Source organism: Elephas maximus, chromosome 16 (assembly GCF_024166365.1).
Source record: "Elephas maximus indicus isolate mEleMax1 chromosome 16, mEleMax1 primary haplotype, whole genome shotgun sequence".
NCBI classification, from domain to species: Eukaryota; Metazoa; Chordata; class Mammalia; order Proboscidea; family Elephantidae; genus Elephas; species Elephas maximus.
Window position 1 is genome coordinate 69428656 of NC_064834.1, and position 25014 is coordinate 69453669.

Sequence of the window (25014 nt, forward strand, 5' to 3'; positions counted from 1 at the left end):
GTCTTGTTCTGACTGATGATATTGAGCTTTTCCATCATCTCTTTGCACAGATGTAGTCAATTTGATTTCTGTGTGCTCCATCTGGCGAGGTCCATGTGTAGAGTTGCCGTTTATGTTGGTGAAAGAAGGTATTTGCAATGAAGAAGTCATTGGTCTTGCAAAATTCTATCATTTGCTCTCTGGCATTGTTTCTATCACCCAGGCCATATTTTCCAACTACTGATCCTTCTTCGTTTCCAACTTTCACACTGCAATCGCCAGTAATTATCAATGCATCAAAAAAAAAAAATTCTTAGTCCTTCTTTATTATTCTAATGTTGTCTTCTTTTATACAATAACATCACTGTTACCCTGTTTTGAGGTTTGTTTGGTTTTTTTTTTTATAATCTTGATTTGGTTTTTTGGATTTCCCTGTCTGGGTTGACTTCTGGTTGCTCTGCCCAGTGTTCTAGTCTTGGGTTGATACCCAATATTATTGATTTTCTAACCAAAGAACTCCCTTCAGTATTTCTTGTAGTTTTGGTTTAGTTTTTACGAATTCCCTAAACTTGTGTTTGTCTGGAAATATCTTAATTTCACCTTCATATTTAAGAGACAGTTTTGCTGGATATATGATTCTTGGCAAGCAATTTTTCTTTCCTTCCATTTTTTAAATATGTCATCCCGTTGCCTTCTTGCCTGCACGGTTTCTGCCAAGTAGTCTGAGCTTATTCTTATTGGCTGTCCTGTGTAGGTGACTTTTCATTTATCTCTCACTGTTCTTATAATTCTCTATCTTTGGTTTTGGCAAGTTTGATTAAGTCTTGGTGACTTTCTTTTAAGATCTACCTTATGTGGAGTTCGATGAGCATCTTGGATAGATATCTTCTCATCTTTCAATGATATCAGGGAAGTTTTCTGCCAACAAATCTTCAACAATTCTCTGTATTTTCTGTTATCCCTCCCTGTTCTGGTACTCTAATCACTCGTAGGTTATTTCTCTTGATAGAGTCTCACGTGATTCTTAAGGTTTCCTCATTTTTTTTAACTCTTTTATCTGGTTTTTCTTCACATATATTAGTGCCAACTGATTTATCTTTGAGTTCAGAAATTCTAGCTTCTACTTGCTCAGTTCTGCTCCTCTTTCTATTGAGTTGCCTACTTCTGTAGTTTTAATGTTCTGAATTTCTGATTCCTGTCTATGGATTTTTCCAGCTTATTAAACTTTTCATTATTTTCCTGAATAATATTTCTAATTTCTTCAATTGCTTTATCTGTGTGTTCCTTGGCTTGTTCTGTGTATTGTCTCATTTCCTTCCTGATGTCTTGAAGGATTCTGTATATTAAACTTTTGTATCCTACATCTGGTAATTCCAGGAATGCACTTTCATTTAGAAGATCCCTGGATTCTTTGAGAGCCTGTTGAGGTGATCATGGTCTGTTTCTTTATGTGACTTGATATTGACTGTTGTCTCCGAGACATCTATAAGTTATTTTATTAATTTATGCTTGCTTACTGTGTTGTAGCTACTTGCTTTGTTTTGTTTTGGTATACCCCTATGGGTTGCGTGAGTGAACTAGCTTGATTATTTTTGCCTTTGGAGCTCTGACATCCTGTCCCCAGATGGCTAGAGCTGTTATCAGGTATATCAGTCTAGGAGTCCATTCAGATTTCTTGTATGAATTCAGCTCAGGTTTCCAGGTAGCTGATCATCAAGTGTGTGGTACAGGCTCTGCCCTACAGTCTTAGAGGGGCAGGGGTGATTGGCGTATATACCGGTATCTGACTGCAACGGGGGGTCACGCCCTGAACAAGGCAGGGGCCTAAGAACTGACCCCCGAGTGTCTCTGAGGAAAGCGCGTCCCTGTTCCCTAGCATGTGCAGGTGGGTGGGTTCTGCAGATGGACCATGGGCACCCAAAGTTTTTGGTCATAAGGACTAGGAGGTACCAGTTATCTTTGGACCCCTGTCACAGGTGGCTGGGTGACCTGAGTGGAGCCACCAGTTCTTAGGTTCCTGATGTGGGTAGGCGAGGACCTTGTTTAATAGGGAAAGCAATGTCAAATGTCAAACACCCACCTCTCCACCTCACAGCTGAAATGATTGGAGTTTGCCAACAAGGGCCTTTTCTCGAAAAATAGGCCCACACAGGTCCATGCAGAAGGGAAAGTTGCTCAAAGTCCACGGACGGTTTATGCCTGGACAGGAGCCACTTCTGTTCTTAGCTCCCCCGGTTAGTGGAGCTAGCAAATTATATTTTCCCCGAACTGCTAATTTTTTCCTTCCCCAAGGCCGGGAGGATGGCTCTAGGTGCTCAGCAGGGCCTATCTCAGACCCAGGGAATTCAGCACTGAAGCCGGCTTGTGGGTGGGGGTGGTGCGTTAACATATACGCAAGTACTTAGCTTTTGCCGAGTGCCGTTCTCAGGTTCTGGAGGTGAGAGTAGGCTGTGTGGCTGGCTGCTACTCCCTGAGGACACTGCAGCCAAATGCTAGTACCAGCCGACCGCCGCTACCCGCTCTGGGAATGGTGCCTGAGGGCTCCCTGCGATTCAGGTCTGGTAACTCCTCTCTGCTTCTGAACAGTTTCTTCCTCCCCCTACCCCTCAGTTCGTTTTCTAAGCTTGCCTTTGAAGCTCAGGGTTCCCAGCTTGTCACAAATATACTCGTTTCACTTGTGTTTTTTTTTTTTTTTTGGTCGTTGTTGTGAAGAGGGCTTGCCGGAAGCGTCTGTCTATTCCGCCATCTTGGCTCCGCCTCCCATAAATGCTTCTTTAAAGCCTGAGATTCCACAATTGTCCAAATCCAAGGGGCCACAACAGGCTGTTGGTAAATCAAAATCAAACTCGAATGATGTAGAGGATTCAATCCTAGCCCTGACTTATTCTATTAAATTTTCTTTGGTACAGCTGTTAGATAAATTTATACCTACTGGACATCCATTGCACACAGGAAGCTAAGCACTTTCCTTTCTTGTGTGATTTTATCTTCCCAAAACAGAAGCCCTAAAACTTAACTCGTCTTGGTGGTAGGTTAGAGTTAGAAAAAACTGGGTATCAACCGCCCTAAAAGGAGCCATTTTATCTGGCATATGGTCTCCCCGTTGCAGTCAAGTGGATTCCAACTCATAGCAACCCTTTATGACAGAGTAGAACTGCCTCATAGGATTTTCAAGGAGCAGCTGGTGGATTCAAACTGCTGACCTTTTGGTTAGCAACCGTGCTCTTAACCACTGTATTACAATAGTCACCAGAATTCAGGAAATGATTCTACCAACTCTACCCAGATCCCTTCTTAGGTACTTTGGAGCCTCCACTTTGGCTTGGTTTGGACCAATCAGCCATGTGGGAGTGAGCTGACCATTTCCAGGTGCCTGCTAAGTGCCCAGGACTGTGCAAGGTGACTGCCATGCAGTTTGTCCTTTAATGCCCACAACGATCCCAAGACCTGGGCGTTAATTAGCCCCACTTCATGCAGAGGAAATCGAGCCTCTGAGGTGAGCTTGAACTCAGCTCTTCATAACCCCAAAGCCCAAGTTCTGCCACCAGATGCAAACAGAGATCATGACATCTGCCTGGTAATGGCAAGGGCCAGGTGACAAAAAAATGTCCAGGAAGCATGAAGTACTCTACACTTTCCAAGAGGTGTTCTTAAGTGCACGACCGTCAGAGTCATGTGGAAAGAACCACTTGGTTGAAAAACTCTTATCTAAAATCTCACTTTCCAAGAGCTCCATCTGACTTCACACCAATTGATAGGCACTGCATGAGTGGCTAGCCCCCACAGGGCTATGGAGTGTTGGTCTAGGAGGTTAGGCAACGAGACAGCAATCACATGCAGAGAGACTCAGACTTATCAACCCCAGCACCTCTGAAACGAGAAAGCAATGAGTGGAGCTATTGGGAATAAACTGGATGTGCAGGCCCACTTGGAGTCCGTGGGGGGTGCAAACAGTTAATATACTCCACTGCTAACTGAAAAGTGGAGGTTCAGATCCACCCAGTGGCATCTCAGAAAAAAGACCCAGTGTGGTGATCTAGTTCCAAAAAATCAGCTTCTGAAAATCCTGTGCAGCACAGTTCCACACATGGAATCCACACACTGGCAACTGGTTTGGGCAGGTCCATTTGCTGGTGGGCCCTGGCACCTGCACTGTAGATCCTCCAACAGCCAGCCAGGCCGATAGATGCTGCCTTCTAGAAACGCCAACCTGCAAGTCTGTATGGATCCTTATAGCTGTGAGCTTTGGCCACAAGTCCCTGAAAGAGAAACCTACACCCAACTACGTCTTTTCCATAGGATATCTTCAACTCTTACTCAGGAGAAGCCCAAAAGGCGGACGCCCACAGGGAGGGGGTTCTGTGGTGGTCCAGTAAGTGCTCCTGCTAGAGATGCAGACATACTGTCCTAGCGGGAACAGGCCCTGGGCTGCCCTTTGATTGGTGGACACAGCACTTCTGCCCCAATCAGTGCTTCTCCTAGGGAAGAGGCCGGGAGACACCTCTAGGGTGCAGGACACAACCTTAGCCTCTGCACTCCCTTCTCTGGGGCACTACAAAGCACCCTCAAGTCATCCTTGCAGAAATTGCCTCGGTGGAAGGTGGCCAGAAAATTCAGAGACGAAGCAGGGGAAGCCTGGTGACGGGTCCACAGGTCCCAGCCAAAGCAGCAGCAGTGGGGGACTTTCCCACTCCCCAGTCTTTCACATGGCTCCTCCCACCTCAGGAGGCTCCTGGAAAATGCAACTCTTGGCTTTACTGGTCCTTTCTCTTACTTATATTCTATTTCCTTTATTTCTGCTCTCCATGATTATCTCATTAAAGTTTTGCTTTTCTAATGCAAGTGCTTAGTTTTTTTTTTTTAATCTCCCTATAAATACCATGTTAGCTGCATCCTCTAAGTTTTGTAGTACTTTATTAAAATTTAATTTTTGAGTTATTTTCTAATTTCTACTATAATTTCTTCATTGACCCCAGTACAAGTTTTATTTTAAAATTTATATACATATGGGTTTTCCTTGTGATCTTGTTTTTGATTTCTAATGTAACTGCATTGTGATCAGGATTCCATTGCAGTTAACAATTTCACATCAAAGATGTGGTGAAAACCACGTGAAACTATTCACACAAATTAGTAAGTACACACAAGTAAGGCCATGTTTACTGGATCATCCATCCCTGTCAGGGACTGTCAATTTGAAAAGCAGCTTTGAATCTGCAGGAAGGTGCTGTGGGGTTGGGAGAGAGGCAGATGCCAGCCATTATCTAGAAGCTAATCATTGATGAGATGAAAAAAAAAAAAGTGAAATTGTTCACTACAAATTAATTAATAAGCCAAGCACAAGGAAGTCTACATGCATTAAATATTTTTGGAGGCTAGCACTATGACCTAGCACAAGATCAATTCTGTAAGCGTTCTAGGTGTGTTTTAAAAATGCTCCTTTTCTTACTGAGGGGCACAATGTCATATATACATGTATATCCAGCAGATCAAATTTATTAGCTGAGCTAGTTACATTCTCTACGTCCTTAATGATTCTGTCTTCTGCTTGATTAATTATTGAGGAGTGTTCAAGATGTCCATTATAATGGTAGATTAATCTACTTCTCCTTACACGTGTGTCCATTTTTTCTTTATGTATCTTCTGGAACATTATTAGGCACTTAGGTGTATCATTATGGAGTTTACAGTTGTTACATCCTACTGGTAAATTAGGCCTTTTACCACATGTAGGGGCTGTCTATCACTAGTCACTTAGGGGAGAGGCCTAATAGTAGTAGGTGAAAACTGAGGTTCAGAAAATAACCTACCCAAGAACACACAGGTAGTTATGCTGAGACTTAAACTTTCGCTCTCAGATTCTACACGTGGTATTATTTCTACTATGTCATGCTTTTTGAAATCCAAACTGTTCCAGAATTTTGTATTATTGTGAAATGGGTAAGCTGAAGAAATAAAACACACATAAACACACAGAGAACCAGCTCCATCTAGAAGAGGTATGTACTCAGTAAAACCAACAAACCATCTGCTAAGGGAAGGGAGAAGGTTTAAAGCACACCCTACTTAACTGATTTAAAAAAAGTTGAAGGAAACCGTCAGATGCAAAGGCAAAAAGTCACTGAATCCTGCTGTTAGAGGTTAAGCAAACAGCAGGTACCACGAAAACACAGCAGAGGTTAAAAACGCGGACAGGTGGGGTGGAGGGGAACCGATGAGAACTGGCACGCTGAGAATACCGTAGGAACACACACTTCAGAAGGCTTGCGTGAGAAACTAAAATTATAAAACGAGGTTACACAAAATCTGGGGGATGTCACTGACTTCATAGCATTCAGTGTTTCAGAAAAAACATCGAAAAACCAAGCAAAAACATCCTCAAGTTATAAAGTTGATTAAAGATCCACCAAAGAAACTGCACTAGTGTTTTAGAAACATCAACAATTAAAAAAAAAACCCTACACGTGTGTGTGTATAATTACACACACACACGCACGCACGGTTTACTACTGGTACAGAAGTCAAGATCAGCAGGCACCCTAAGGCTAACTGTATCCATGGCGTAACAAACATGAACTGAGCACGGTTAGGAAACCCTGGTGGCATAGTGGTTAAGTGCTACGGCTGCTAACCAAGAGGTCGGCAGTTCGAATCCACCAAGTGCTCCTTGGCAACTCTATCAGGCAGTTCTATTCTGTCCTATAGGGTCGCTATGAGTCGGAATCGACTCGACAGCAGTGGGTTTGGCTTGGAGCATGGTTATAGTTTAGGAGGCATTATGAATACACTGTAAGCAAAATCGTATGTTCTGTATTATAACAGAGTTCCGGTGTGCCAGGTATCAACATAACAAGGCCACAGACATCGGTACATGATTTATTTCATTAGCCACAATGTTTTAGTGATGGTAAATACCTTAACACAGAAGGGGTGATTCAAAATCCATCAAAGGTTAAAGGTCAGAACCAAAGTCAGTGGCTTTGAATCCCAGGTCAGTAAGAGTTTCATCCACCATTTTTTTTTTTCTTGATTTAATAAGAGTTGATGTAGAGAACACCCTGTTCTAAACTCCTCCGGGTCTTCCGACAAGAAGCACCACCAGGGACCAGACTTCATGGCTTTATTCTGGCTCTGGCTGAGCTGGTGGGCAGCAGAAGCCTCTTGCCTACGTTTGACCTTCAGTTGATCCACAAGCATTCCATTCCCAGCCACTGCTCCCCACAACTTCTCATCTGAACAATTTCTCCTGAATTGTTTGGCTGTAATATTGACAAACAGGACTAATGAGAGCAATCAAGTTGCCATCTGTTTAACAAAATACGCCCTCCTAAGATCCACAGTCTTATTGTAGTTAGTACAGTCACAACATTGACATGACATGTGAAAATCAATACAAAATGTTTATTTTTCAATCCACAGAATTCTTAACCCCAAAGCCACATTATAAACTTCCCAGAATTGTTCAAGCCATTAACATTTTTCTTAACAAGACAGTCCAAGCTCATTTCAGGCTGGCCAGCACAGTGCAGCACACAGGAGGGTTCTAGGATAATGTACCTTTGCCCAGCACTTTCTTTCACTCTCCCACAGCTGCTCCACCCTGGCCAACACGGTGCAGCACACAGGAGGGGTTCTAGGAGAATGTATCTCTGACCAGTACTTTCTTTCACTCTCCCACAGCTGCTCCATCCCGGCCAGCACAGTGCAGCACACAGCAGGGTTCTAGGAGAATGTACCTCTGATCAGCACTTTCTTTCACTCTCCCACAGCTGCTCCATCGACAGAAATACGTACAGGCTGTGCTACTCGGCTCTGGGAAGAGGTTCAAACTCAAAATCGGGTCTCAGGCAGTGGAGGAGGGGCATGTCAGTGACTCAGTTAAGAAACAGTGGGGACAGAAGAGGAATCCTTTCCCTTGTGAAGGACAAGGTTCCTTTCATCTATTCTGGTGGCCAGAAGCTGGGTTAAATTTCAAGGGGGTAATGAAAGTAACAGGAGAGCCTTCTCTCCATGAACTCCTACGACTTCCACTTACTTCTGGTAAAAGTGACCTTCATCTGATGTGCTCTTATTGAAAACAGTAACCATAGCCCAAAAGGTCCTATAAACTCCAACAGATGTCAGTATTGGGATTCACATTCTGACTTAAAATTCTGAAGTCCCCTTAAGAGGCCCACACTTGGACTAAGTAAACATAATACTCCAAGCTAAGAAGCTTAATGAGACACCACAGAAAAACCAACCCAACTCAAAACATCCAAATAGTGGCCGGAGAGCTAATGTAGGCTTTGTTTTGCTTTTTAGTTGTAAAGTTTTTAATATCTCAGATTAGTGTATACTCATAAAACAATACTCAGTTATTTTAATAGCTGCTTATTAAACAACTGAATTTTAGCTCAAAGGCAATGATGCTTGCATAATAATCACAGAATAACTTGCTGTAAAACAGAAAACAAACACAGAAGAAAATACAGCCAGCCTCAAAAATAAGACAAAATTTGGATGGGTATGCTGGTAGGTGAAACAGCATTATTTAAATACTATGACACGAGTGCTCCTGGTCACATTAGCATTGCAGAAACCGTTTCTGTTTGCTACATCACCGTTACCTTTGCTAGTAAGGGTACAGACCACCACTCTGAAGTTATCCTTTTGTGCTGAAAGACGTTCAGATCCTTCGTTTGGTCAGTACAAAGTATTTCGAGGTGATGCAAGTGCAAACTTTTCCTGAGGAATTAGTTGTGTGTGCAAATCTGCAACCAGACAGAAAGCAGGGTGTGTAGCAAGGGGAGGGCCAGTGGACACGTCCGCAGCACAGGAGCCGCATGTGCGGCATCCCCAGCCAAGGTCATCGAACCTTCTGCAACCATTCACTCACAAATTCATTTCCATCCTACGGCCCCCTAAAGGAAGGGAGGGTAACTGCCTCGAACTTGTAAACTTGTAAAAGGCAACTTTTCCACAAAGTTTAAAAATGCACAACTCATGCAGTCCAGGTTTGTGTTTTCCTTAACCCCAATAACAATTAGATAAGCGTCACTATCCCAGGTTTTGCTTTCTGCCCCCACAAAGAAAAGCAGTAGTTTCTGTCAGGTCTGGGTGCAGCTGTGACAACACAGGTAATGAGATGGCACTGTGACTGAAGCGTAAGGCCAACCTTTAACAAAGTACCGTCTCTGAAAACAATGGTCACCTATTTACTATTATAGGTCATTACTTCAAGGTGATTCCAGAGCTGAAAAGGACCACAATATGAAGCGGCTCTTGTTGAAGGGTCTGACTGCAGGCTGTGCATATGTACTAGTCGGTTTAGCCAAATCAACCACCTGTGCTGGCAAGCAGACAATCAAGCTGCATGTCCAATTCGATGAGTTGGGCTCCACAAAAGCCAGCACTTAACTGAGGTGGAGAAGCTCTGTACACCTCCCTAGCAAGAACACACTTAACCATGACAAGAAAATACTTCTGGCAAGCAGTGCTCATCAATACATAGTGGAGGGCAAATCGCATTTCTTTTCATGTTGCAAACTAAGAACTTTGTTAAGAATTCTGATTAAATAAGCAAGGTCAATTTCATCTAAAAAGTAAGTTTTTCATCCTGCAATGTACCTCCAGGGGCCGAGGTGAGTGACAAGGTGCACCAGGAGGGTGTGTAACCCTTTCTATAGTGCCTTCCAACCACAGCTTTGCAGTACCAAGCCCCGTCCCACAGAGGGCTGCAGACACTGTGCAAAAATTTACAGAAACTAAATTTTGCCCACTTTTTGTTAACACATACACAATAAAATTTAGACAATAAGAAATACTTCTACCATTAACTTAAAAATGCAAAAGCATCCAAAGACTTTAATGCTAATTCACATCATAGTACAAGGCTTTCGTAGGGAAAGTTCCGTTGCTAGCCAAAAAAGAGTGCCGGCTCCCAGAAAAACCACTTGGGTATATAATTAGGGTACTTGAAGAACCCATCTGCCTTTAAAGAAATGTTCCAATTTTACTTTCTTTTGGAATTATTATTAAAACCAATCAGGGGACTTCAGTTCCGGGTGTAAATGATAAGCCTGGGGCAAACAAACCAATTCCACTGAGAAAAGGAAAATTTGGACTTCATGATAAAATGGAGTATCAATTTTCTTCCCTGAAACTAGAACGTTACTGATGTAGCAAATCAAATGGTACAGGTCATACTGAGAGTTCTATATTCTCAGAGTAAGTCGGGGTTTACCAATACACTCTAAGATGCTCACAGAGTTAAAGGAGTCCAATTCAAAGTCCTCCACAAAACCCACCAATGCTGGTTAAGTACGTAGAAAAATAAATCTGACAACCTTTTCTTTTACTTCTCTAAGGATTTTACAAATCGAGGGCTTCTATTATTAGATGACTTCCTTGCGTCCAATCACACTTCTAGATCTCCCACTCACCCCACTCCCCCCAAAAAGGACAAACTGAACTGGCAGAGGCGGCTCTACAGAAACACCTGCACACTGGAGTGTGCCAGCAGCCCTGCTACCGAAAAAGGATGTTATCGGTCTGACAGCACCAGAGTGAAGCCTATGCTCAATTTAGATTCAAGCAAAATCGCAAGGAAAACCACTTTTCCCTTGCCGCATCTTTGCATTTCAAAAACTAGAATGAGCTTCAGAGCCTTTTTATAGAGAACACAAGGGAAACAGCACTGTGGGCGTAGAAGAGCAGGAAACACAGCCTGCCTCAGCGGGAAGGCAGCCCAAAACAGCAGTGCTACTTCTTCCTAGACACGCCAGAACGCCGGTTTAACAGATGCAGACTGCAGGCTTCTTTTAAAGTACTTATCGCACCCATTGAAAATGCAATGGATCAGGAGCCCCACATCATTGATTGTATTTAAGTTTAATAACCATTATCTGCTTCCTAGAGCATCAGAGGAAGTAGCTCTGACTGCTGGGTAACTCGCAACACAAGGAAAAGGGGAGCTTTGGTGCTGAGGCATCCACCCCAAACTAGCATACTGACATCATGACAGCAGCTGGTGATACCGTGTTAAGGGAGAGAGTGAGAATGCTCTACACGAGTTGGTCCCTGACACCAACATGAAGATGCTAATAGTGAAGCAGGGGGAGAGTCTGACCAATGTGTAACGTGTTTCTATTTTCCCACTTAATTAACATGGTGCTCCGAAGTCACACCTAGCATCTCGGTGGGTTCTTTTTTGATACCGTTAACTTCTTCAGGAAGCATTTGTAAGTTTTACATGGTCACACAGTTGCAAAGTGCACAAAGCTCAAGGCACAGAGTAGAAAAGAGAACTGATGGAGGGAAAAGGTATAGCGAAAGCAGAGTTAGTAGTTTTCTTTAACAAGACTTTCTAATGCTAAACAAAGACCAACTCTTTTAAAAGGGGTTGTTTTGGTTATGGGCAAAAAATACTGTATTGTAATGATCTGCTTGTTTTTCAAAGCAAAAGATATCTTGACATGTGAAACCAATACACCAAAGAGCCAAGTCCACGAATGAACAAAACGAGTGCTGTAAAATAGAAAGATTATTCTTCTCTTATATTTTTGGAGGAAGCTGCTGATTTTGGCTGCCGGTTCTCACTTAGCAGTGGTCACTTTCCAAGATGCCTGTTCCTCATGAAATCCATAGATAAACTCATTAAGAGGCTGCCCCATTTCCATATCATCCCAAAGTCTAGCAGCAACTGTTTTTTTTTTGTTTGTTTTTTTTAAAATTACAAACTCAAGTCAGAAGTCCAACATCTTCTCCCAAGAACAGCTTTGTGACAGAGCTCCTGTGTGTGTACAGGACGCCCGCTGTGCTCTGAAGAGTCTGCAGCTCCAGTGTGTCCTCTTTGCAGGAACCAAAGTACATTCAATACATTCACTATCTGTAGCCTCGGGAACTTGCACATGCTGACGAGCTGTCTGAGAAAACACGGGAGCAGAAGTATGAATAGCATCTGATAATGGTAGACAATCTGCTTATTCGACACCAACTTATCACCCCCCTCACAAGCCCCTAAAAGGGGGCTTTAAAAAAAATAGTAACTGCAAAATTATGTGGAATAATCTACATAGTGAAGTGAAGGGGGGCTGGCTCATCAGAACTGAGACTGGGTCATTATCCTATCCTAGCATATGCTAATAAGGAGCCCTGGTGGTGCAAATAGTTAAGCACTCAGCTGCTAACTGAAAGGTTGGCAGGTCGAACCCACTCAGTGGCTCCTGGGGAGAAAGACTTGGCGATTTGCTCCTGCAAAGATCACAGCCTAGAAAACCCTATGTGGCAGTTCTACTCTGTCACATGGGGTCGCTATGAGTCAGAATGGATTCAATGACACCTAACAACAAGGAGATACTAGAGACTCTGAGCTTTAGTGGCCTCTGGACAACTGCCATCAACTGGATTTCAGAGCTGCCACAGCTTGCAGAATACTTGGCTTGACCCTGATCACACACAGTACCTCATGGGAATCCCATCAAGAAGATGACAGATGTTGTTATACTCACTGCAGTTTCTGCCAGTGGCTACCCTACATCACAGAACCATCAGAGATGGAAAGGAACACCAGTACTTACTATAAGCCAACTCATCCCCAGCTCTCTTCCGGGACTGGTCGCCTCTGGAGACAAGAAAACAAGACGGAGTCAACAGACTTCTTCAAACCCCAAAACAGGAGAAACAAATTGATACAATTGATAATGGAAGTATAGCAGATATCATATCTCCATTCTAACCAACAACCTATTTAAAAATAGACATTAAACTTAAACATAATACCTGCTGCCGTCAAGTGGACTCATAGCAACCCTATAGGACAGAGTAGAACTGCCCCACAGGGTTTCCAAGGAGCGGCTGGTAGATCTGAACTGCCAACATTTGGTCAGCAGCCAACTGCCTAACCACTGTAACACCATATACAAAGGTAAATTTCAAATATGAAATAACTCAAAAACCACCGTCATCAAGTCAATTCCAACCGACCACACGACTGTCCACTTATCACCCTAGGCCCTAGCTGGACCGTGGCCTCCTCAGAGGCATTACATGACCAAATGAGCTGGAACGGCCCTTCACACATGCCCCGGTCACTTACTCTCGATGCCATTCTGTTTTATTTTCTTCCTAGCACTTACTGTTACTTGAAGCTATTTGCTTATTTAAATGCTTAGTATTTATCTCCGAACACTAGAGTATAAGCTCCATGAAATCAGGAACTCTCCCTGTCTTGCTCACCCCAGTGTTTGGAACAGTGTTTAGCATACTGTAGGTACTCAATAAATACTTGTCAGATTAACAAATCAGTGAATAATTTAGTCTCTAGAGATTATTAAAATGCTAGCCCAAATAATTATTTCCTGCTTTTGAATAATCTTTCAGATAACCAAAGTTTCTCACTTTCTTTTCTGGTTATGCTTAAGACTAGGGCAGAAGCTGCTGCTTCTTGCTGGGTGCTGTGAGGAGCCTCGATGACTGGCAGGAAGAAAACACACCAAAAGGCCTCTGAAGGTTTTTTTTCCCCCCCAGGTGAGAAAAGCACACACAGAGTTCAGTATGAACTCGCTTCTGGCAGCCTAAAGAGTCCTAACCAGATCCTCTGCCATGCCACTTTTTAAACACCTCTCTTGTTAACACCGTACCTAGCCAAAGCCAGCCGCATGTCTTACATTGTTATTCACACTAGTACCATCACAGCAGCATTCACCAAATATCCTAAAATAAGTTAGTGCTGACCAAAAAGGAGGATACACAGTTTTATATCTAGAACTGCAACTTCCACAGACAACCTTCATTCCCAATCTCCAACAGTTAAATAAAAACGAACACACAAAAACAAGAGGAGAAAAATACAAGTGTGAAAACAATGGGAGGCAAGAAGAATACAAATGTGATGTATGGAACAGGCTGCCAAAGATACTATCTCACCTCACACGTCTGGAAGGCTATAGGCTGCCCTGGAAACTGTAGTGTGACCCACTCAGGTAAAACCGGCAATACCCTACAAGGTTCTATTTAGGTAACAGAACTAATCATTTTAGAAAAAACATTTTATTTCCTTTAAAAGTTACTTGGTACGTCCTCTGAAGGGGACCATACAGGTTGATGGGAAGGAGGCTGCTTCAGCAGAGGCCTGCCATTTTAAAAGTTCCCAAATGAGCTTCTTTTCCAGAATGTAATTTTTGACATGAGGCATCAATCCAGCCCCATCCCCAAAACTGACTAAATTATGCAAGCACCAAATAAAAAGAAAGTATTGCTTTTAGCTTGTCTGTTAATTCTAGCTTTGAAATAAATTCACTCTGTATTTCCGTAAACCTCAAGATCATGTTTTACATAAACTCCAGCTCAGATGAGAATCTGTCCACTAACTGCCAATATTCACTTCTTATTTCAAAACACTTCAAAGACTTGCTCTGTGCCGTCCACATTAAGTCTTGTACTGCCTCTCCTGAACCCCTACATCACGTAAGTGGGACATCGTCTTAAATGAAAAAGTAGTTTGCAAAGCTGAGCAACAATCCTGTGGCTGGGTAGGCAAAAACCATAAAATGACTGCTCGTATTAGAACAGCCAGGAACAGAATTCTTGTGATATCCTGTACTGTATTCTCAATGTTATTTTTACATCGGCGGACGTCATATCTTCCAAAACTATCGTAGCCAAAGAAGATCACAGGTGGCATGGTGTTTGGCAGTGCAGGCTGTGAAGGGTCATCCTCAAGAGCTGGACGCAGGCTGGCTTTCCACCAGCTGATGAGTGTGGTTTGTGCAAGTCCTTTCTAACCAATACGAGTAAACGCAGAGTTCAGTGGAGTGCATGTGAGACTGTGAGCTTACATAGGGTGCCACCAGAATAATTTATGGGGCAGAGTTTAATCTTCACAGTAAGTGTACAATAAATTGTTAATTTAATAATAAAAATGGCCCAATTAAGTTTGTACACTAAAACATTTTAATTTTATTACCTCTTCGAATATTGCCTATTTAAATTGCAGCCAGAAGTTGTATGGAAGCATTCCACTCAAGAGAAACAAAAGTTCCAATTTACACCAAAAATCCCAGGCAATTCCCTGAATGTGGACTAACTTGGCCTTGGCCAAACAGTGGCATGTTTAGACCTTCATGTATAAAGGCAATGTTACCAGAAGGGCTATTTATGGCGTCAGTACTCATCTCATCCAAGCAAATTTTACACTAGAGCTACTATATACCAAGTGGCCCTGCACCCTGTTCTCTTATTCCAGTTCTAGAATGAAGATAAGGGGAACGTCTCTGGACTCATTCATACAGTCCCACACACTGTCCTAGAGGGTGAACCCAAGGTGCTCTGAGAATCCTCAAGAGCTATATTCCTCCACTGCTTCAGTGATAAAAGCTCTCCGAAGAACTTTTAAAGGTATGAGTAAGCTCATCTCTCAAATTAAAAGCGAACATTCAAGGAAAACATAAAAGACTTCAAATTTTTTGTGAACTTGACAAAAACATAAAAGGTATACACAGATCACCTGGCATACATTCAAAATTATTTATGGGAAAATTTAGCTGTAACTCAAGACCAGTTCTCCCGAGATGGTTTGACCTCAGAACCTTTGGAAGGGTATGCACACCAGACCCACGTGAGTCAGAGCTCAACCTGCTATTTGTGGACATAACTTGGCCTAAGTTAGGACTCAGTGTCTTCCTGCATTTGCCAGGGATTCAATAAGAGAAGATATGTAAAAGTGCCAAGTAACCAGGAAGGATTATGGAAATGTAAGGTATTACTGTGCCCTTCAATCATCTGGTGACATAAATTGGTGTTTACCCATAGGGAGTCACAAAAATCTTTATTTTAGTTGAAAATATGCACTTCACAAGATTCTCTGGGATATGTGCATGATACTAAATTGCAAAGTTTACAGAAATTAATAAAGTGTATACATCAAAACCCAGGAATATAAAATTTTGAAACATATAAAGAGATATCCCTTTTAAGAAGAAACAACTAGGCTTTAAATCAAAATATGAAATACAGAATCTAAAGCCTCTTTGAAAATTTAGGGATAAAAGTACATTATAACTACCTATAAAACTCCTACAATGTTCTTTCAAATGTTCAGAACTAACAGGAGAGAATCAGAATTGGAAGAGTTCTTAGAGGCTGCCCAGCCGATGAGAAGTCCCTTCTTTAACATCTCTTTAGTAAAGAGCATCTTCCATAAAATCAAAGCTCAGCTTCAACATTCATAGCCAAAGGGCACTAACTCCTCTCCCCGGGTAGCACCTTTGACTCTTGGGTGGCTATTTCCCTTCTAAGACCCTTGTAGTACCCCTCCCCTGCCAAGCCAAACTGGCCCAGGTAACGGACATATTTGGTCACCAAAGGAGGAAGAAAAGAAAAAAAAAAACTTGCCTCATGAAACCGTTCTGTATAAGTTCTCTTTGAAGTTTCTGATCTTGAGCAGCATATTCAGAAAGTTCAGATTCTACCGCCGGAGGGAGAATGTTTGGAATAAATTTAGAAAACAGAGTTGGAGCCATCTGAACCCATTCTGTGAGAGAAGAAAATGATTCATTAAGAAAATCATATGGAGAGGTTAAATCAGCTGGAAAGGAAAAATTTTTTCTTTTGTTCAAAGAACAAAAAAGTCAATTAAATCCAATTTAAAACGGGGTAAAAATGCAATCCCATTCTGGAAAGCACATACATAGAGGTTAAATTTCCTTTCTAAAAAGAACTTAAAATACAAAGAAAGCAGGCAATTTTATATTTTATACATTCAAATGATCTAGAGAATTTAATGAAAATTCCTAGAGAATTTTCTAATGTATCTTGTCAAAGAATTTCTACATATGGAGAAAAGCATGAGTAAGATCATCCAAGTATTCTAAGTGGGCCCTCCCACTCAGAATTGGAGGGGAGGGTCTGTCTGCTGGAAATACCAGCTCTACTAGGCATTAATTAGAGCAATATACTGGCCCAAGAATAGGAGAGTACAGGTAGTCATAAGCAGACAAGACAAAAAAGGAAGTATCACAAAAGGCAGGGGGGGTGAATATTTAACCAGCAGCTGGGATAACTGATTAGTACTGTGGAAACAAAAATCTACTTTGGTCCATATTAAGTTGTAACATATTAAACAGTATAAGAAAAGAATTAAATGGTTATCAAATTATTAAGAAAAACATCGAAAAAAATCTATAGACAAAAAAACTTTCATGTATCAAAATAAAAAGGCAAAACGAAAACTGAGAATATCTGCATTAGATATGACAAACGTGAATTATTATCTTTATTATAAAGCATTTGTACAAATCAATAAGACCAAACAAATGGGTGAAAAATAGGACTGGGTAATTCGAAAGAAAGAAAAAAACAAGCATTAATATGTAGACTTGTTAATATTCAGAAAAATTCCAGCAAACTATGTAAATACTCTCACCTCCCTATTTAATGAACATTAAATTTAAATAATGCCCACCTGCATGGGGGGGCATGAGGAAACCAGGATCCTCCTTCCTTCCTTGCTGGCCCTAAATTAGCACTGTTAACCCTTCTGAATTCTTTTAATTCAGGTCTTTTAAATGTTCCCTTTTGGAAAACATTTTGACTGCCCATATTAAAAACCAAAAAAATGTCAATGCTCTTTAACTGGGTAAACAAAACCCAAGCCAAACCCTCTGCTATCAATTTGATTCCGACTCAGAGTCAAGTAAGCCCACCTTAAAAAGTGTAATTTGAGTTGGCAGCCAGGTCCAGTAACGGTTTGCATCACCAGGGACTCCAAATAATAAATACCAAAAAGCCACACTTGACACTGTTCAATGCTGGGTCAGCAGAAGCAATCTCTACATCTACTGATGTTGACAGCAGCTAAGTCACAGCCAGCAATGAACAAGGACTCCGAAGGACTCAAAGGTCAGTGCACTCACCACCCACACAAATTCGTGGCAAAATGTTGGCAAGTGTCCCTCCTTGAGCTCAACTCAGATATGGCTTTAAAGAGAGTCCTAATACAGTTTCAGTTGGTTAGTGGGTAATTACTAACTAGCCAGTCTTGGTTAGTGGGTAATAACTAACCAGTCAGTCACAGCCGGCAGGAGTCAACCCTATCTGCCACTCAACAGAATTCTACTCCAGGCAGTTGTTAAAATAAAGACAAAGAAAGTGCAGGTATTATTAAATGAAGAAAGGCAGGATGGGAATGCTGGAACTACTTCTAAACTAAGCTTCTACAGACTGGCTGGAAACACCAAAAATGACAAAAGTCATCAGAATCTCCAAGGATTAGGGCCCAGGAATCTGCAGTTTAAAAAACCTTCTTAAGGTGATTTGGATGCAGTCTACACAGACCAGCACCTGAGAACCACTGTGATGGAAGGAACGTTCACACTTAATCATTGAAAACTGTCTAACCTTAATCTGTCAGGTGAATAAAAATGCTTTAATAAAACAGGAATATAATGAGTACTGGCAAGGAATGGAAATGTCAAAATATGTTTAACAGTATCTCAGAAAATGCCTGGGGCAGCAAAAGGTTAGTCTGTGCTAAAATTCGCCTTTTCAAAAGGCCAATTCTCGACACAGAATTCTCCTCAGAAGTACCGTGAACTCCACTGTAAGAGCCCAAACCTGGATAAAACAGCATTCAGAAGAACGTGTATCTACAATTTTTTATACCCTTAGTGATTAGCTTTATTCTGAGATTTTGTTATTTCTGATAAAAGCTAGAACTGAGTTATGAGAAAACTGCCTGCTTGGGAGGCAGAATTCAGGAATTTGCCATGCTGCATACCAGTGGATGCCATCTAAAACACAGTCATACGCTAGCACGAAAAAAAGCCATGAGCCATTCTCATCACACTGTAATAAAATGAAATTTAAAATTCTGAGAAACTAGAAAAAGAAAAACATTCAGTTGATTGGACACACGTAATAAAATATTTGTGCTATTTCATACAAGTAATTTCTTTTAAAAATTAGGAGGTATAGCACTGAAGACGTGATCCAAATTTAGGTAACATTAAAAGTAAATACTCTAGAAGTCACTAGTAGTTTAAAGCAGCCTGAGAAAGAAGGTAATTCCTGACATCACAGTCCATCCTTGATACCACAGTTTTCAATGGATTTCCATTTTAACAAGCTAAATCCTGACATGTCACCTTTTAAATGAATTAGTAAATCAAATAATCAAGCCATCAGATAATTAAAATAAAATAATCATTAAACCCAACTGGCTAGTAGTAGCAGTAGTTAATGTTGGCATGCTTGTTTATGTGTTGGGTACTGTGTTAAGCTCTTTATATCACATTTTATTTCATTTAATTCTTAAACGACAAAAGATTTTGACAAAAAGGCAATTACTAGAAAGGGGCATCCCTTCTGTCTACAGACCATACAGCAGTGTTCTACCCTGAGAACTTTTGCAATCTCTCTCCCACGGACATTTTTTAAATGACTAAAGAATTGTATAGGAAGTTTTACGTCCTAGCTTACAAATACAACCAAAAAAACAACACCCAAATCCACTGGTGTCAAGGCAATTCCGACCATGGAGACCCCAGGTGTGCCAGAGCAGAGCTGCAGGTCATAGGGTTTTTAATGGCTGTAGTCTTACGGAAATAGGTCACCAGGCCTTTCTTCCATGGTGCCACTGGGTGGATACTAACCATGAACCTTTCAGTTAGTAGCCCAGAGCAAACCATTTGTGCCACCCACGGACTTCTGGCTTACAAACAGGTAGGAGGATAAATAAGAAATTATCTTGGGACTCCTTTAAATCTATGTTTTTATTCTAAGACCAAATCAGAAGCCAAACCCATTGCTACTGAGTCCAATTCTGACTCCTGACAACCCTATAGAAGAGTAGAACTTCCTCATAGGGTTTCCAAGCCTCCAAACTTTTACAGAAGCAGAGTGCCACATCTTTCTCCTACAGAGCAGCTGGTGAGTTTGAACCTCTGACCTTTCAGTTAGCAGCCGAGAGCATAACCACTGTACCACAAAAACAAACAAACAAACCCATTGCCACTGAGTCGATTTCAACTCATAGCGACCCTATACGACAGAGTAGAACTGCCCCATATAGTTTCTGAAGAGCGCCTGGCAGATTAAAACTGCCACCTCTTTGGTTAGCACTCGTACCACTTAGCCACTACGCCGCACCAGGGCTCCATTATTCGGAGACACATTACACTCATTTACAGATCGTGCTTTTGAATACAGTGATTCTTGATTTTTGGTTCTGCTATTCTGATTATCTCTCTCCCTAAAATATCCTTATAAAATGACTAACTTTCCCAGTACTGCTAGACTCCTTGCAAGGTACATAACAGGCCTAAGAAAATGGAGTTGTGAAGTGTGTATCTGCAGTGTGGGGTAGGAAGTGAAAGAGAAACTCCATAAAAATAAAGACAAAGATTAAGGCCGGATATGCGATTTGATTTTATCTAGTGTCTCCTACAAATTATTTCTTGTATTTTCCTCACAGATACTGCAAGAACCAAACCATTATGTTTTCAGTAGTAGAGAGTTACAACTGAGTCCTGAGTTTACATTTCACAATCAATGTCTTCAAATTTTCTGTTAGAACGAATCTAAATACCATTTAAAAAAACAAAAACCCACTGCCGTCGAGTTGATTCCGACTCATAGCAACCCTATAGGACAGAGTAGAACTGCCCCATAGGGTTTCCAAGGAGCAGCTGGTGGATTCAAACTGTTAACCTTTTGGTTAGCAGCTGAACACTTAACCACTGTGCCACCAGGGCTCCCTAAATACCATCAGCCCTCAAAAAACACATATGGAAACACTGCCCCTCGGATAAGGCTGGAACTACCATAAACAGGTCCAATCCCAAAAGAAATTATGAAAGTTTACCTGGTCTGAGGGTATACAGGCCTTTCACAATATTTGCCATAGTTGAAGGTGTGACCTGAAATGGTGTTGACTGGGCTTCTAAAAGTAAAGCTAAAATAAGGGAAACGATGTTATAAGAGGAAAAGAACACTGATTGTCAATGTTTACATTACTCCCTCTCCCAAGGACTAAAGGGTAAACAAGTGCAAGAAAAGAACAGTCTAAGAGGACAAACCAAGAGTTTACACTAAGGTTTTTTTTTTTTTAATAAATCCGATGTAGTAGTTCAATCTAACAAGTAAATATCCGCAGGTCTCTTGGAACACTAATGGGAATGATTCAATTCACAGAGGTTCTGAAAACAAGTGAGCAAAACTTTCCAAAAGCAATAGTATTTGTCTCAGTTACCTACTGCTGCTATCATAAAAATACCACAAGTGGATGGCTTTAACAAACAAATTTACTCTCTCACAGTTTACAAGGCTAGAAGTCTGAAGTCAGGGCACCAGCTCTAGAGGAAGGCTTTCTCTCTTGTGTTAGCTCTGGCGAAAGGTCCTTGTCTCCTTTCAACATCTGTGGGCCTGACTTTCCTTGGAAATCTCCTTGTGTCTTGGCATCAATACGCCTCTGGGTCTAGGAGATTCTCAGCGCAGGGACCCTGGGCCCAAAGGATGTGCTCTGCTCCCAGCACTTCTTCCTTGGTAGTGGGTTCCTCAATCTTTGCTTGCTTGTTTTATCTCATTTATATCTCAAAACAGATGGACTTAAGATACAACCTAATCCTATAGATTGTGTCCTGCCTCATTAATGTAACTGCCTCTAATCCTGCCTCATTAACATCATAGAGGTTAGGATTTCCAACACATAGGATAATTACATCAGATCACAAAATGAAGGCTAATTACATCAAGATCACAAAATGGAGGATAATTATATAACACTGAAAATCATGGCCTAGCCAAGTTGACACACATTTTTGAGGGGACACAATTCAATCCCTAACAGTATTCATCTACTTAGCGAGTGAGCTGAAAGTGCCTCCATGAAGTTCATGATACAAAAGATTTACGTTTGGGGACTAAAATGTTCTCGACTTTAACATCACACAATAAACTCCCTCAATCATTTCTCCTTCCACCAAATCACCATATCTGAGGCTCTTGGCCTTTTTCTGAAAGGCACATACTGGTAATTTTAGTTTTTTAGTGATCAGGGTCAGAGACTCACTTTCCCAAATGCTACCGCTGCAAGTGCATTTTCTCTAACTGAGGGCATCCTGCTCACTTTCACAACCCTGGTAACCATGTGACCCTGTCTCTGCCCATGACCACAGAGCCGGTTTTCTTTTACTTTCTGTACTACCACACAAATACTTCATAATTTTTTTAATAAAAAATGAGTAAGACTATTCCTCTAAATAGGAGATATGGACTACTAGATTTCCTTTTGAATATTCCGTATAAAAAAAATTTTTTTTTATATGCATAACAAAGTTCATTTCCAAATTGCCAGGAAATATAAAAACATATTTACAAAGTAAATAAGCTTTTTACCAGATGGTAGCATTTCTCTATAGCATTTTAATGGGAAAGACTTCAAAATGCTGTATTCTATTTTACAATGAAAGCAAAATGACAATATCAACCTCAGAGGAAATACCTGAATGGTTATAATTAATAGCTGGAATAACTCATGAGATAATGTCTAAAGATGTTGGGAACCATCTCTCCAACCTTCAAGAAAAATACACGGCATATCCCAAAGATTCTAGAATCTCTTGGGAACATAAAAATGAAACATATTATTCTCATCTACAATACGATTTGAAAACACTACCTTTCTAAAATAAAGTGGCCTAATGTTTAAAAATTCCTTCTCTTAATTTAAATGAAAAAGAGTTTGTGGTTAATAATACAATAATCCTTTTGTAAATCCTAGTAAAAGTTCACTGTAAAACCCACTGCCATCCAGTTGATTCCGACTCATAGCAACCCTATAGGACAGAGTAGAACTGCCCTATAGGGTTTCCAAGGAATGGCTGGTGGATTCGAACTGCCACCTTTTGGTCAGCAGCCAATCTCTTAACCACTGGGCCACCAGGGCTCACTGTAGTAGAAACTATGACTAAAAGGAAACAAAAAAATACATACTGCAAATCCAAATATTATGAGTGCAAAATTCTGAAACATGACTTGATATATCACATAAGATATGAGCTTTTAGAGGATGCCAACACATTAGGTTATAGGGACTTCCTAAATTCCACCTGGAGAGAGATATTCTTAGGATCAGAGTCTACCTACTGTTTTGAGGGGCAGGGAGCACAAGAATGGTAAGAGAAGAGAAACTAGCTGCGCTTAGCACTTTGATCTGCTTTCTTAATGATGCACATTGCCACATTAAATATTTTACAAATCTCAATTTTACAGAAAAGCTTACCTAAGATACACAGAAAATGACAGAACTGACCAACTTGACCCACTGCCATCAGGTCAATTCCGACTTATAGTGACCCTACAGAACAGAGTAGAACTGCCGTACAGGGTTTCCAAGGCTGTAAATCTTTACAGAAGCAGACTGTCATGTTTTTCTCCACAGAGCGGCTGGTGGGTTCAAACCACCAATCTTTTGGTTAGCAGCCAAGCACTTTAACTAAACACTGTGCCACCAGGGCTCCAGGACAGAGCCGGAAGAGTCAAAATCAGAGAGAATTCTGTACTACCATTTCAACAATGTAACACTGCAATCCTTCTAAAATTACTGGTAACAAAGTTAGGGGTGAACCCCCAATAATATTTCTCCAATCAGTGGGAGGGTAGAAAAAAGGCAGCGAGTATCAGGCCAGACATGAAGGCATTGTCCAAAGGATAACCTGGCTAAGTTGCTATCAGCTTACTGGGTGACCTTCAAGTCACATTTTCAATTCCTCAGTCTCTCTATAAAACAAGGCTCCAGCGCTTCTTAACATCTGGTTCCAAAGCTGTCAATGCTGGGGTTTATATGGCAATGCTCTCGGACAAAAATTAGATCACCAATGGTGTTATCTCACCCTTAAAATAAATTCACTGACTTACGCATTAGGCTGTAAATGTGCTTTTCTGCAACATGTTCCGTAAACAGCTTTATAAGATCATCCTTTAAGTCTCTGTTAAGCTTGGTTTCGATGTAAAATTTATTCTGGAAAAAAAAAAAGTCCTTTTCAGTGCATCAATAAGAAGAAAATCATTAGTTATTCTAATGAACTGAAGATCCTCCCCACCCAAAAAAAAAAAAAAATTACTTTAGGAAACAACACATAAAGGTGGTCCTACCCATCAACTAAAATATAAAAATGCAACATCAAACACCAAAAACCCTGCCACTATAGTTCAATGTCTTTCTGGCAAGAGATTAAAAGTACTTAAAGATAAAATATAATGAGCCATACACTTCCAAAAGAACACTGGAAGATAGCCCAAAAATTAACTAGACAGGAAGGTACAGACATTTTGGAATCACACGGTGTGACAGGCACTTAGTATGCCCTTTAAAAATACCATATCATCACCTAAAGGCAACCCTGGAAAACACAAATGAAAAAACAAAACCTGTTGCTGTCGAGCTGATTCCAACTCACACTAATGAAAGGTACTCCATTTATCAATGACCAAGGCTGAAAGCGGGCAGCGGACACGGACCAGTTGATTCCCCAACATACATTCTACTCCAATGATTAGTCCAAGTCATTCAGCTTACGACATTCCCTAGAGACTGCCTGTGGCTCAGAGGTAGACATGTGACCCAAGATAGCCCAGACTGAGAGAAACCTAGGTGTGAGGGAGGGCCTTCCTACAGTCATTTTACAACCACAAGGAGAGTAAGATGAAACAGATATTGTGGACAGGAAAGAAACAAAAAGAACCAGAGTCCTCCATTATACTGCTGAATGATGAATTCAACCAACCCTGGAGACTGCATTATTGCTGGCATTCTATTGCAGGAGATAGTACTTTTCTTCATTTACTTAAATCGCTTTTAATCAGGTTTTCCATTTCCTGTAGCCCAAAGCATCCCAACTAAAATGATTTACAAAACCCAGATCAAATTTGTTCACGTTTAAATGCTAACTCAATGCATAAGAGTAGAAAATATAAAAAGGGTGCTCACTGATTCTCTTAATTCTTAACCCAACATTTTCCCCCCTTTCAAAATTTTGTTAAAAAATAAAACCATGT

At 41.0% G+C, this 25014-nt stretch overlaps 1 protein-coding gene across 3 annotated transcripts in view; it reads right to left on the minus strand.

The window, feature by feature from the left end:
* Window positions 1-6391: 6391 nt before the first annotated feature.
* Window positions 6392-25014, minus strand: part of CACUL1 (CDK2 associated cullin domain 1) — a 65163-nt gene continuing 46540 nt past the window's right edge. The window contains exons 4-8 of one of the 3 annotated variants that reach the window (XM_049855054.1): window positions 23875-23977; window positions 20822-20911; window positions 16354-16492; window positions 12540-12583; window positions 6392-11885 (exon numbers count right to left, since the gene is read on the minus strand). In XM_049855054.1, coding sequence (XP_049711011.1) covers window positions 11845-11885; window positions 12540-12583; window positions 16354-16492; window positions 20822-20911; window positions 23875-23977 — 417 coding nt within the window. In that variant the 3' untranslated portion in view covers window positions 6392-11844. The remainder of the gene's footprint in view (window positions 11886-12539; window positions 12584-16353; window positions 16493-20821; window positions 20912-23874; window positions 23978-25014) is intronic. The other 2 variants (XM_049855052.1, XM_049855053.1) reach the window with 2 other exon arrangements.